General features: G+C 39.8%; 1 protein-coding gene across 2 annotated transcripts in view; it reads right to left on the reverse strand.

The window, feature by feature from the left end:
• The window catches only part of IARS1 (isoleucyl-tRNA synthetase 1), an 86,111-nt gene that overhangs the window by 29,227 nt on the left and 43,457 nt on the right, over positions 1-13,427 (reverse strand). For both annotated transcript variants that reach the window (XM_055427456.2, XM_055427457.2), the window contains exons 12-20: positions 13,056-13,147; positions 12,361-12,459; positions 10,129-10,255; positions 8,713-8,786; positions 8,113-8,307; positions 5,504-5,590; positions 3,745-3,828; positions 2,487-2,631; positions 981-1,101 (exon numbers count right to left, since the gene is read on the reverse strand). In XM_055427456.2, coding sequence (XP_055283431.2) covers positions 981-1,101; positions 2,487-2,631; positions 3,745-3,828; positions 5,504-5,590; positions 8,113-8,307; positions 8,713-8,786; positions 10,129-10,255; positions 12,361-12,459; positions 13,056-13,147 — 1,024 coding nt within the window. The remainder of the gene's footprint in view (positions 1-980; positions 1,102-2,486; positions 2,632-3,744; positions 3,829-5,503; positions 5,591-8,112; positions 8,308-8,712; positions 8,787-10,128; positions 10,256-12,360; positions 12,460-13,055; positions 13,148-13,427) is intronic.

The following is a 13,427-nucleotide window of genomic DNA, read 5'->3' on the forward strand; positions in this document are numbered from 1 at the left end:
AAAAAAAAAAAAAGGGCAGAAGACCTAAATAGACATTTTTCCAAAGAAGACGTACAGATGGCCAATAGGTACATCAGACGATGTTCAACACTGCGAATTATCATTTAGACCAGTCAGAATGGCCATCATTAAAAAAGCCCTCAAATAACTAATGCTAAAGAGGATGTGGAGAAAGGGAATCTTCCCCTATACTGTTGGTAGGAATGTAAACTGGTATAGCCACAATGGAAACAGTAAGGAGGTTCCTTAAAAAACTGAAATTCTAACTTGAAAAGATGCATGCACCCCAACGTTCACTGCAGCACTATTTACAATAGCCAAGATATGGAAGCAAACTAAAAGGCCATCAACAGAAGAATAGATAAAGAAGATGTGCGCATGCATGCACGCACACACACACACAGAGGAATGCTACTCAGCAGTAAAAAGGATGAAATAATATGAAATAAAGCCATTTGCAGCAACATGTATGGACCTAGAGAATATCATATTAAGTCAGAAAGAGAAAAACAAATACCGTAATATATCACTTATATGTGAAATCTAAATAAAATGATACAAATGAACTTATTTACAAAATGAAGCAGACTCACATACATTTAAAAAAACCAACCAACAAAAAAAACCTTACAGTTACCAAAGGGGAAATGGGATAGGGAAGGGATAAATTAGGAGTTTGGGATTAACAGATACAAACTACTATAAATTAAATAAACAACAAAGTCCTATTGTATAGCACAGGGAACTATATTCAATAACCTATAATAAACCATAATAGAAAAGAATATGAAAAGGCAAAAAACACCCATATATATCTGAATCACTTTGCTGTACACCAAAAACTAATGCAACATTGTAAATTGACTATTCTTCAAAAAAATTTTTTTTCTATGTTTAGAAAGAAAAACAATTAAATACTAAAAGAGTAATTATAAAGAGAGAATCTTTATTCCTGGGAGGAAGGCCAAAAAGAGACATACCTGCCATTTCGGTCTCAAAGAACCCAACGAGCGACTGCATGAAGGACAGGACCCACCGGTCTGTGATGTTGGTACTTTCTTTAACCGTGTTCTCGTTGTAAAGGAATTCCATTTCTTCTTCCTAGGAAGTGACAATTATTGAAACTTTTTGCATGCATGGGGGAAACCGCTGTAAGGAAATGAACTCTTTAAATGATTTAAACTGAAAGAACTAGCCAAACAAACAAACAAACAAAAATCACAAAATACCAACTCTACTGGCAATCTAAATTTCTGATTCTTAGCAATATTTTCCAAGTAAGTGCTAAATTTGGAATGTTAAGTCCTCAATTAATGAAATACATTTCTGAACGAATTAAAGAGACTTTAGGAAAAAATGATTCCTATCATCAAAGAATAATTATGAATTAAGAAATATTTCAAAATCCTGACAGTAAGTATAGTGTTTCAGTTCAGTTCAATTCAGACGCTCTTTTAGTTACCTTAAATCTGAGGAAGGATGGACAGTAAAACTGGGTAGGAATGGATAACTATCTATAAGCTGAAAATGAATACTAGGAGTTAATGTCTTTGCTTAATTTATTTTACCCTGAATCCTCTATTTACCTGTTGCTTTTTCCTCTGCAAATCCTCCTTGATCCTTAAGGCTCACTTCACCTGTCCCTTCTCAACAGCATCACCATCAGGATGGCAAGGGAGCAACCACACTGACTCTTGCCCTGATTTAAGCACCCAATGCTGTAGTCTGCATCTTTCTGCCATGCCCAGATGAGCCCCAGGGATGAGTGGTTTAACCCAGTCTGTTTTCTTGAGTTCCACACAGGCAGAGGTCTGCAAAGTAGACCCACTTCACGACTACTGGCCTGAGAGGTGGTGGGATCAAAAAGAGAACAACACTAGGGCCTGGAGAAGACCCTGTTCTTCCTTGGGGCGGGGGTCATTAGCAGACTAGGATGAACCAAAGGCAGCAAAACATATGGGGGCTTCTCAGATGATGCTTCCCAAGTCAGCAGGTAACTGCTCTGAGAACTTCACATATATCACAACCACTGTTTTTCATCCCAGCAACTCAATCACAATTTTTCTTGGAGTCTCAGCCCAAATGCACTCATGAAGTGGCCTTTCTTGACCACTCACAGGCAGCAGCCTTGACAAGGCACTCACCCTGACAGCAGCTGACTCTTTACTTGCTTGTTCATCATCAATTTGGCTGGCTAAATGAAAATCCAACGCAACTCTTCTTAAACAGGTGAAGCATCTGTGTCTTGCAGAGGTGAGCATCTGCCCAAATGGCAAAGCTCCAGTCCTGTTTTCCTTGGCTCAGCACAGCCCTCAGACAACTGTTGCACCTTCATCTATGGCCTCTCCAATGTCTCCGAGCCCCCACCCATGGGGCCTGCTCAGCCGAGTCTCTCATGGAACTCCACCCCACAGCTCACCCCTGACTATCTTTTGCAAACCCAGCTCAGTGGGGCAGACCCCACTCCACAGTACTGCAACCCATACCTTCTGTAGCCTTAGGACATTCTGGATGAAGAAGCGATACGCATTGTACCAAGGGAGCAGTACATCCTTCAGGACATCTCGGACACCCTCCTCCTTAAAGCGAAGGTTTTCTGCTCTCACCACAGGGGAGTTAATCAGATATAATCTGGAAGAAGAAAAAATTACATGGAAATGGAATGGAGACAGTAAACCAAATATTACTGACATGTTGACAGGGTAATACCCATATCAGCACTTTTTCTGCAAAATGGGGACATTGTAAATACTTTTCAAACAGTCCACTTAAAACTGACAAAGTTCTCACTTTGTGTAAGAGACTTAGAAAATTCTAAAGCGGAGACCAAGAGTGCCACACCAAAATATGGCACTGGACTAACCTAGAATCATGTCCTGGGCTGGTTTTGGCATAGGCCCCAGGAAGCACGGCAGCACCAAGAGGAAGTAACCAGGCCCTCCTCCCAGGCCAGTATGTTTAGGCATCAGGGATTCACAAGGAACAGCCACACAAGCATTTTGCCAACACAGAGGGACTCAGAGGGCAGAGGCCAGGGACAGTGTTAAACATCCTGCAGGACAGCCTTCAATACAAAGAATAATCAGGCCAAGTTGTCGGCTATGCCAAGGTTGAGTCTAACAGATAACTGGGGTTGCAGGACACTGAATAAACTGCTCCCAGGCAGCATGAGAACCGTGAATATGCTTGCCCAAAGGCCCTGGGTGTGGGTCTCTGTGTTATTAACAGGAGGATGCAGAACAAGATCTCCTTTTAACCTGAGCACTGAAAGTTTATGACTCTATTTCAAGCAGTATCTTCCTCTAAAAACTTTTCAGTATTTTTATTTGCTCTAGCACAAATGTACCACATATGGTTGTCTGAGGAGTAAGTGCAAAATAGAAATAAGTGATACAAGAGAATTTTAATACCAATAAGACAGGGAATCTACAGGAGTAAGGAAGAGGCACCAGCAACTAACTTGGAAGTACCTGTGCTACTCAATAAAATCTAACAGAGTCTCATCTTCCAAAAGACCTCTAGTTTTAGAAACATCTTTACAGTTTAGAAAACGATCTTGGGGGTTTAAAATCAATAACATATCAATACAATTCCATGTAATAGACGTGAATTTTTTAAAAAGAGCTAATTATAAACCAAATTAATAGAATGATTAGTATCACTGAAACCATGATTATATCGCTGAATGTAAGATGCTTACATAAGAGATGACAAATACACAGAAGGCAGAGCACTGGTCTGTACCTGAGAGCATCAGCACCGTATTTATCAATTACTGAAAGTGGATCTGGATAATTCTTCTTGCGTTTGCTCATTTTTTGACCATCACTTGAAAAATAAAAGGGAGACATCAATTAAATAAGTCAACATCACAATTTATATATGGTTACAGATTATCTGTAATTTGGAATACATAAGTGCAAATGGGACACAAGCTACTATTAAGGCACAACAATAAGGCTGTTTTGTTAATATCTGTGTAAGCTTCTTTCAGACTACGGTAGTGAGTAAATGGAGAAGTTTCAGGATAAGTGGCAGCAGGAAGATATAAGAGTATAACGATTCAAAAATACAGCTTTTGCATTTATCCCAGAGAAATGAAAACTTCCATTTAGACAAAATCTATGAAGAAAAGTTCACAGTTTTACTCATAGTTGGCAAACACTAGAAACAACCCCAATGTCTTTCAGTAGGTGAAAGATCAAACTGTGAGTCATCATGGAACACTGTTCAACAACGAGAAGGAACTGTGGATACATACAACAACCTAAGGGATCTCCAGGAATTACACTGAACAAAAAAAGCCAAGCACAGAATTGGATACAAATCCATTTACAGAACATGCTTGAAATGACAAAATTACAGAGATGGGGAATAGATTAATGGTTGCCAGGTGTTGGAGATTAGGGTTGAAGGCTGAACTGGGTGGGGTGTAGGGGTAGAGTAGGTATGGTTATAAAAGGGCAATAGAGACATCCTGTGATGCTGAAACAGGCCCAGTATCTTGACTGTGCTGGTGGATAGAGGAACCTATACATGAAATATTGCATGCAATAGCAAATGAGTGTAACTGGGGAAATCTGATTAAGATTGGTGAACTCAATCAACAGCCTGATCTTGACGATGTGCTACGGATTCAAGAAACACGACTACTGGGGAAACCAGGCAAAGCACATAAGTGGTCTCTGTTAATTTTCACAACTATAATTCATAAGATTTCTATTTTTTTTTTTTTAAGCACAGACTGTAGAGCCAGACTGTGTAGGTACGGAATTCGAATTTATCACTCTATTGCAGTGTAACCTTACTTCTTCTGCACCTCAAATGCCTCAAATGTTGAACTGGACAATTAAAGGATCCATTTCAAATGACTCTGGGAGTAAATGAGTAAAGATGTATAAATGCTCAAAACAGGACCTGGGACAGTGCTAGGTGTCATCCCTCATTTTGAAGGGCACATGAAGCAAGATAGCTATGTATAAAGAATTTATTTTCTTGTTTCTGTTTTTACTTTTAATGACTAGAGGCAACAGAAGCAAAGGAAAAAATAAGAGTCCTCTATTATAAGCCCCTAGAAGTAATAGCTTCTTCATATATTAAAAAGAGGACAACTAAAACTACATTCAAGGATCAGTTCATAGATTAAATAAGAGCTATAAGCAAAAGTACTTTATAAAATTCTAAATGACAAATGTTATTTTATCATTAGTAGTATAATGGGACACATGTCCCCGCCTTGGTCCTCCTCCATGAGGCTTAGTTCTTAATGCAGCCCTTCTCATAAGATAGAGGGATATGTAGAGATAGAATGCTACAGGGGGAGGAGGACAGAAGTTGGATGAAAACAGAAAGAAGTATAAAAGTAAAAGGAAGGAAAGAATAGGAACAGAACTGGTGCATTCCTAAATTCCTCTATTCACAAAGAATGGTTAGATCCAACCAGAAAATGCTCTAAGAACAGACAGGAACTGGAACTCATCGTTATACAAGGGAGTGCACCTGCCTTGCCAGGACAAGTCCATTCACAATCACATTTTTGAATGGTGGCCGTCCAAAGAGAGATGTGGCTAGCACCAGCAGGGTGTAAAACCTGGGGGAAAAAAAACACAAAGAAACAGTTCAATATAATAAGAAATAGAATTCAAGCATAGGAAAGAAAATTGTGTTTACTTATTAGACTGAATTTCTATTTTAGGTAAGTTACATTTCTTGATAAGCACTTAAAGCAATGGTTCTTAATCCTGGTGATGTATCCGGATCATCTAGGGAGCAGTGAAAAATTAAGGATAGGACCCACTGTAGACCAATCATATTAGAGCTTTTCACTAGGAATAAAATGTACTTTATTTAAAGCAAATAAAACTCTGGAGTGAGGTACTGACTCTCTGCGGGGGATAGTACTATCACCTTCCTTGGGGAGCTAGTTGGACAGCCACAAGGCAGAAGTGGGCAACACTGAATGTTCTCTCAGGACCTCCCAGAAATGCCAGGCTGAAAATCCAGAGATGTATGTTGCCTTTAGCATAAGGGACAGCCTGATGACAAAAGATGCAAAATGCACTCTCATCCAAAAGTCAAAAGGTAGACTGTAGGAACATAGAAAATGTTTTTATTATATCAGATATCATGCATGTCATTTATCTGCTAGGTAGATTGTTTCCTAAAAGAACCACATCACACCCATGTAAGCTGTCCCAGTGTCATCTAGGACCAGATTTTGCAACCGAAGAACATCACCAGACACAACTGATGAGGGTGGGAGACCAGATCCCTTGAATAAATGATCAGATATCCCTTCCTCTGAGGGCAGGTCAGTAGGACCATAGTTCTTAAGAGAGGTAGACCAGGCCTGACAGAAGGGGAGGGAGGCAATGTGCACATGCGGACCCATAAGACAGCTTTTAACAGTTGCCAGACCTGGAAATTCCTCAGAGAAACAACTTATTGGTGAATCATCTGGCTCTCTCTTTAAGAATAGGAGCTTGTGCGTGGTAGCTGTTCCTACAGAAAAATGGACTGAAAGCTAAAAATAGTACATTCCAGAACATTAAGGCTGGAATTCCAACAGTTTGTGAAGACTACTAGAAGTAAAGACAGAAAATGACACCAGCATTCCTTAAATACTCCTTCAGAAACATTACTAATGAAAGTATAATAAGAACGTGGGTCAGTCCAAAAACATTGTTTTTTGTTTCTTTTTATTTTTATAGAATCTGAGCTGGCTGAAGAGTGTCAGGGTTCAGCAACAGCTCAAGGAAGGATGGAATTATCTGCTGCTCTTTACCTCCCCAGGTCAGGGTGAAGGAGATTTCATGCCAACAGCTGTAACTCCTCTCAGCTTCCAATCAATGCCCGTGGCTCAAGCAGGGGGATAAGGAGTGGGGAGGGGGAAGCTCCTGAGGCTCACACACTGCTTGCTTCTCCCTCCTCCCCTTTCCCTTTGCTCCCCAGCAGAGCACAGCTGACCTAAGCCAGCAGTTGGAGGGATGGGACAGAACACCAAGAGGAAGGGGCCCTCAGCCCAAGGAGGAAGGGACGCCCCCCAACCCTGCACCTACCCATGGGAAGAGATGATGGGACGACTGATATTACTGTTAGTGGTCACAACATTCAGTTCCCACCTGATGTCATGGGGCAAACAGGACTGGTCCAGGTTACATCGAATCACAGCCAGTTTGTAGTCTTTAGATTATGGCTAAAGTCCAAAATGTGTAAGTCAAAATGATCTATGAGGTCAAATTCATTTCCCAGGCTCTCCACAAGAGACAGACTGATACCCCCAAAGAGGACAATCTTGTCACCAACAATACAGCAGGATGGGTGGACAGTCTAGCCAGGCCTCGGTCCTCGTGTCAAAGACAGATGCAGTTGCAGTAAATCTCACTGCTGGAATGGAATGGCTCAAAATGGTTGGCAGGACCCCCAAAGACATACATGTAACTGTCCAGCATTGTGGCCCAGTAATTCATCTTTTTCTAATTGAAACGATGAGGGCACCACTTTCAGTAAGGCACCAGATAAAACCAGCGTCCTCCTGACCTGCCCTCAGAGGAAGGGGTATTTGTTTGGTCTTAGTTGTAGCACATGGGATCTTTGATCTTCCTTGTGGCATGTGGGTCCTTCAGCTGTGCAAGCAAACTCTTACTCCCATCATGGGCTTTTTTTTTTTAGACTTTAAATCTGGATATTTCACAAAGTTATGAGGCTAGCCTTAACACCTGAGTACATTTTCAACTATTCCTCAATTTTGTAGCAACCTCTCCAATATCTTGTATGTAAATACCCACTAAATATGAGTAAATGATTTGAAATAAACAAGCTAAGATGGACATATATTGTTTTGTATCACTTAAACTTCCAATATAATAAATCTCTGTGTTCAAAAGTGTCAAAGAAATAATTCAAACTCTAAAACTACCATAGTAATAATATAGTGAGAGATACCCTCTCAAAAGACACTTTTATGGTATGTGTTGGTAAGGTGCTGAGGGCAGGAGCAGAGCCTATCTTGTCTTGACACAATCTCCCCAGCACCCAGATGATTAATACAAAGTAAAATACCTGCTAAGTTAAATCAAATCAATAAATCACTTTAAAGAACAAGGAACATACCATCCTCTGGTTTGGTCAATCCCTTCAGCAATGAAGTCTGCAGGAAATGCATCCTCAAACTCCCTCTTATTTTCAAATGGGTAATGAATTTGAGCATATGGCATACTGCCACTCTCAAACCAACAGTCAAACACTTCAGAGACGCGATGCAACAATCCCTTCCCACAGCGTGAAGGAATGGTCAGATGGTCAATGCTAGTAAACAAAGAAGTAAATGAAGAAGTAGCTGCTTCAATTAATTTTAAGCAAAACAGAACATACAGTTTAATTGCCAAAAGGAAACACAATGCTCTCACAGCACTTTTATATGCATCTGCAAACAGAAATATTGGCAATTATCACAGGCTTTCAGAAAGTATAATTTGTGCTCGATCTGGAAAGTTATATATCAAAGTCTCCTGACATCTAACTCAAGGACAGACACCACCTTTTCTCAATATGACATGAATCATCAACAGCAAAGTAATTTAGCAAGCTAGTGTTCGATTTCTACATGGAGCTCTATGACCTGCAACAGAGACCATGTCTTAACAGGTTAGGACCAAGCCCGATACTCTCTGAATGACAGAACGAAAGTGAATCAAACATGCAGAAACTGACCTCTCTCTGTGGAGATCTGAGATCTTTGTTCCTGATAGTTCTTCCAGTTCTGCTATTGACCCAACACATACTACCTGTCAAAGATAAAAGGCCTCAGAGTCAAAGATCACATGCAGTTAATTTATGTAACATTTATTTTTAGATTTAGAAACCTTTCATCTTCACAACAGTTATCATCAATGTGGCTCCTCATGAAAGACTGTAGGAAATTGAATAGGTGAGCAGACTTCACTTCTTTGCTGCTGCTAAGTCGCTTCAGTCGTGTCCGACTCTGTGCGACCCCATAGACGGCAGCCCACCAGGCTCCCCCATCTCTGGGATTCTCCAGGCAAGAACACTGGAGTGGGTTGCCATTTCCGCTATATCAGAGAAATTCTGACATAGAGAGAATTTCACAGCCATCATCTCAACAAGTATTTCTTGAGGATTTACTATGTCCAAATCTCTGCCAAAAATAATAAACATAAGTGAAATGCCTAGACTATTGCTCTAAAGCATCTTAGTTTATTCCTGGCACCTAAAGTTGGCTTTTTAATCTGAAATCTTTTCAAGTCAAAGCTGGAACTAATTTATTGTCTATGAACTGGACCAAATAATCAGATTGAAAGGTAACAGGATTATGTTCATGCAAGGAGGCCGGGAAAGGGACCTGGCAGGGGCTGTTCATAATGGGAAGTCATCAAACAGGAGCCAAGTTCCTGACTTACACCAGTAGGAGCTGCTGTAGTTCACACCCAGAGGACATTTGCTATCTAATAAACATACACAGCCTTCTTCTCTTTCTTTGCCCTTCCTGCTCAGTTCTGAAATGTCCTCTGATTCAATTATTTCACTCTTGCCTTTCAGGTCCCTGTCAGAGATTTACTGAGGTCCCTGGGCTGCTGCTCCTCATAACCGTTCTAATGCTCTTAGCATTCAACACAGAAAATATGTCTGTTATTTATTTAAACACACACACAAACATTTGATTTTATAGATTAAAGGTCTGTAATCCTTTGGTGATTTTTTTTAAGTTGTCCTTTTTTATCACTAAAAGGTTGTTTCAATATGCTGCCACTTAGTGCAGGGCATGGAGTCTTTTCTGTTCATCAAAAACTCAGAGGAAAAAAAGAATCTAAGTAACACAAGATAAACAATGTGAGGATTTCCCGGAGACAAATCAACTTGCATTCTTCACTTTTACACAAAGGGAAATTTAAAACTATATTTAATTAAAGTAAATATAACTTAAATGAATTAAAAACATATTTATGTTATGATTTTAGGAAGGAATAAAGAGAAAAAAAAAACTGATGAAATAAGAAAGGAACGAAGTAATAAAGAAACCATATTCTTTTACCCCATACTGAGATGTATGAATGAGGTGCTTCTGCAAAAATCAACACGAGGATAAACTGCCCTCCTGCCCAGCCTCACCTCCTCGAAGTCACTGCTGACCCACAGCGGGATAGGAGTGCCCCAGTATCTGTTTCTGGAAATTGCCCAGTCACGGGCATCTTTCAGCCAATTTCCAAATCGCTTTTCTCGCACAAACTCTGGGACCCTGCAATAAACAGATCAGATAATCACATCAAAACATTAGTAAGTAAACCTATATAATTATATCTGCATAAGCCTTTGTATAATCCTTTGTGAAACGGACACTCTGGAATCTGTGCGCTCACTTCTAGGAGAATGTTTTCTACAAGGACAGTATCAAAAACCTACAGTGGTTGTTTCTGCTGTGAATGCATCCCAGGGAAGATGCTCTGTAATATGAAACTCCACAGCACAGAAGCTTCCCAGTCCTGCTCTCCAGCTGCAGGACTGCTGCAATTCTTTAACTAATCACCCTGATCCAACTCAGACCTAGTCTTCCGGTCAACCACACAATAGTGCTTTTACTAAAGTCACTAGGTAAGGGCTCTTAATCACCTATAAAGTAAGAGTGTGAACAAGTGGGGCTATTTGTAGTTGATGGGTAGCTGCCTCTCTAGGCTCACCTGCAGTCCTCCTGCCACTGTACTTCAGAGTCCAGCAATAAGGCAAGTTCCTTAGAACATAGCTGTTTACCTCACTGCCTTTGCCTGTGCCATCCCTCCACTTTGATAACCTTCAACTTGCCACCCTCCTTCCTTCGGCCACCCTCTTCCCCAAGGTTCCTACAGCTTCTGACTGGTAAATGACTCCTTATTCTTTAAGGTTCAGCTTTGCAGAATATCTTGCCAAGCTCAAGGCTAGTTAGGGCACCCTTCAGCTCCAAAATATACTGTACGCTCAGGCACTGTAATTAACATCCTAGGTCAGTTTATAGGCCTGTACCCTCTCCCCACAATTCCCAATGAGGCAGCCACACTAATATTCCATACTGAGCACTCCACTAGGAAACTAAAAGGTATAAAAATGAAAAAAACTACTTCTTCTTGAGAAATCAGGGTCAACTTACTAAGAAATACACAATTTCCTCTTACTGCCCAGAGATTCTCTCCATTCTTCTAAAGTCAAATGCACTATTTCTTATTTCCCCTAAGAACTTCTTGGGAGAAGTAACAAATAGTGATTACCCTCAAAACTCTCAGTGAAAAAATGTTCTTCTGGAATACAAAGATTCAGACTTATATCATTTTTGCACCTACACTGTACCTACTCCATCACCCAGTCACGTCCAACTCTTTGTGACCCCATGGACTGTAGTCTAGCAGGCTGAGTTACTAAGTCAACTGTTGACTACTTCAGTGCCTATGTTCAGATAACCCTTATTTTTACTTAATAATGGTCCCAAAGTACAAAAGCAGTGATGCTAACAATTTGGATACTCTTACTGTGCCTAATTTATAAATTAAACTTCATCATAGGTATGTAAATATGTACAGGAAAAGCACAGTAAATAAGGTATAGGGTTCAGTTGTTGTTTTGTCACTAAGTTGTGTCCAACTCATGACCTGTAGCCCGCCAGGCTCTTCCGTCAATGGATTTTCTAGGCAAGAATACTGGACTGGGTTGCACTTCCTTCTCCAGGGGATCTTCCTGACCCAGGGATGAAACCTGTGTCTCTTGCACTGCAGGCGGATTCTTTACCACTGAGCTATCAGAGAAACACGTTTAGGATTCAATACTATCTGTGTTTTCAGACATCCACAGCGGGGCTCTTGGAACATACCCGCTATGGCAAAAGGGAAGAACTACTGTAACACCTCTCTGCAGTTTAGATATTAGCTGAGAAGAACAAGGATTCTATCCTTGCAGTGTTTCTCTATGAAGCCAGAGTACACAAGGCATCACCATATTTTAGGAATTTAACAAGTGTCAAAAATAAAGTATTAAATGGCTTCTGTAGTACCTCCAAAGATAAATTTTTATCCTGAAAATGACTATCACTTAAAGCTAGGGGACTCACAGTTTTTCAAAGTCATTCAGGTCAAATGAATGGCAACTTCTCATTTTCACTGGGTTAAGAAAAATATTTCCCTATATGTCTTATCATGAGAGGGATTCTACTTCTGTTATACAAATTTAAATTACTTTGTGTTCCTGAATAAACAAAATAACAAATAGCTATTACTACACAATTAAAGATGGCTTTTAAAATGACTATAATTTGGAGGAACTATAAACCAATATTAACTTTATAACAAAGGACATTACGAAGATACACATTTAACTGCTCACCAGTAACACAGGTCATTGTTCCTCAGCAGCTGATCCACCATGTGCTCCACCCTAACGAACCAACTAGGCACTGCTTTGTAAATGAGTGGAGTGTCTGACCTGGGAAAGCAGAATGCAGAATGTGGCTGGTCAGACTGAGGTATGCAGGGACCCAGGGTAAGACTGACCTTTAGTTTCTTACTCACATCACCATCATGTATTAGGTCTTCTACTGCAAATACTAGTGTCAATGTCATCTCCCTCCACAATAGGTGGAAAATGAAAGTTAACAAGAGAAAAACTGTAGTTCTGCTTGTGTGACAGCTGTCTAAGAAATGATGTCAACCTCAGCAAAGAGGAAACAGGAATGAAACACGATGCCACTGAACATTCCATTTTAACCCACATCTTCATAGTATGATATCTTACATCACATGATATTTCTCACTAAGTTCCATTAGAAAATTTGAGAGATATATCTCACCCTAGAGAAATGTGATTCAACACAAAAGATACGGGTATAGATCTATTTTTCTAACATCTAAAGATAAAATAACTATATACATGAATTCATAAAAATCTCATTAAAACAAAACTGAAGTTTCCAAACACAAACTTGAAAGGATACAAATGAGATGGGAACCATGAAATGATGAAATGGATATACATATCAAGTATATTCACAAATCTGAAGCTCTAGCTGTATTTCATCTCACCTCCAACAAAAAGGGTAGCTATGGGTGAAGGTGCTGGCAACAAGAAGTCGACCTTGTTCCTTTAGAGTCTTGATGATATTTTTGTCAGCATCCTATTTAAAAAAAATTAAAACCTAGCCATTAAAATATCCCACAATACTTACTAATACAATATAATTAAGTATATTACTAAAATCTGTTATTTTGTTTCCTTTACTGTGAATAAAACACATAAATAACAAAAGTATTACAAAAATACTTAGTCTATATTTCAGCTATTGTATAACATTCAGTTCAGTTCAGTTCAGTTCAGTTCAGTCGCTCAGTCGTGTCTGACTCTCCGCGACCCCATGAATCACAGCACGTCATGCCTCCCTGTCCATCACCAACTCC

This window comes from Moschus berezovskii, chromosome 7, assembly GCF_049115385.1.
Source record: "Moschus berezovskii isolate FMDL1 chromosome 7, NW_MosBer_1.0, whole genome shotgun sequence".
NCBI lineage: Eukaryota > Metazoa > Chordata > Mammalia > Artiodactyla > Moschidae > Moschus > Moschus berezovskii.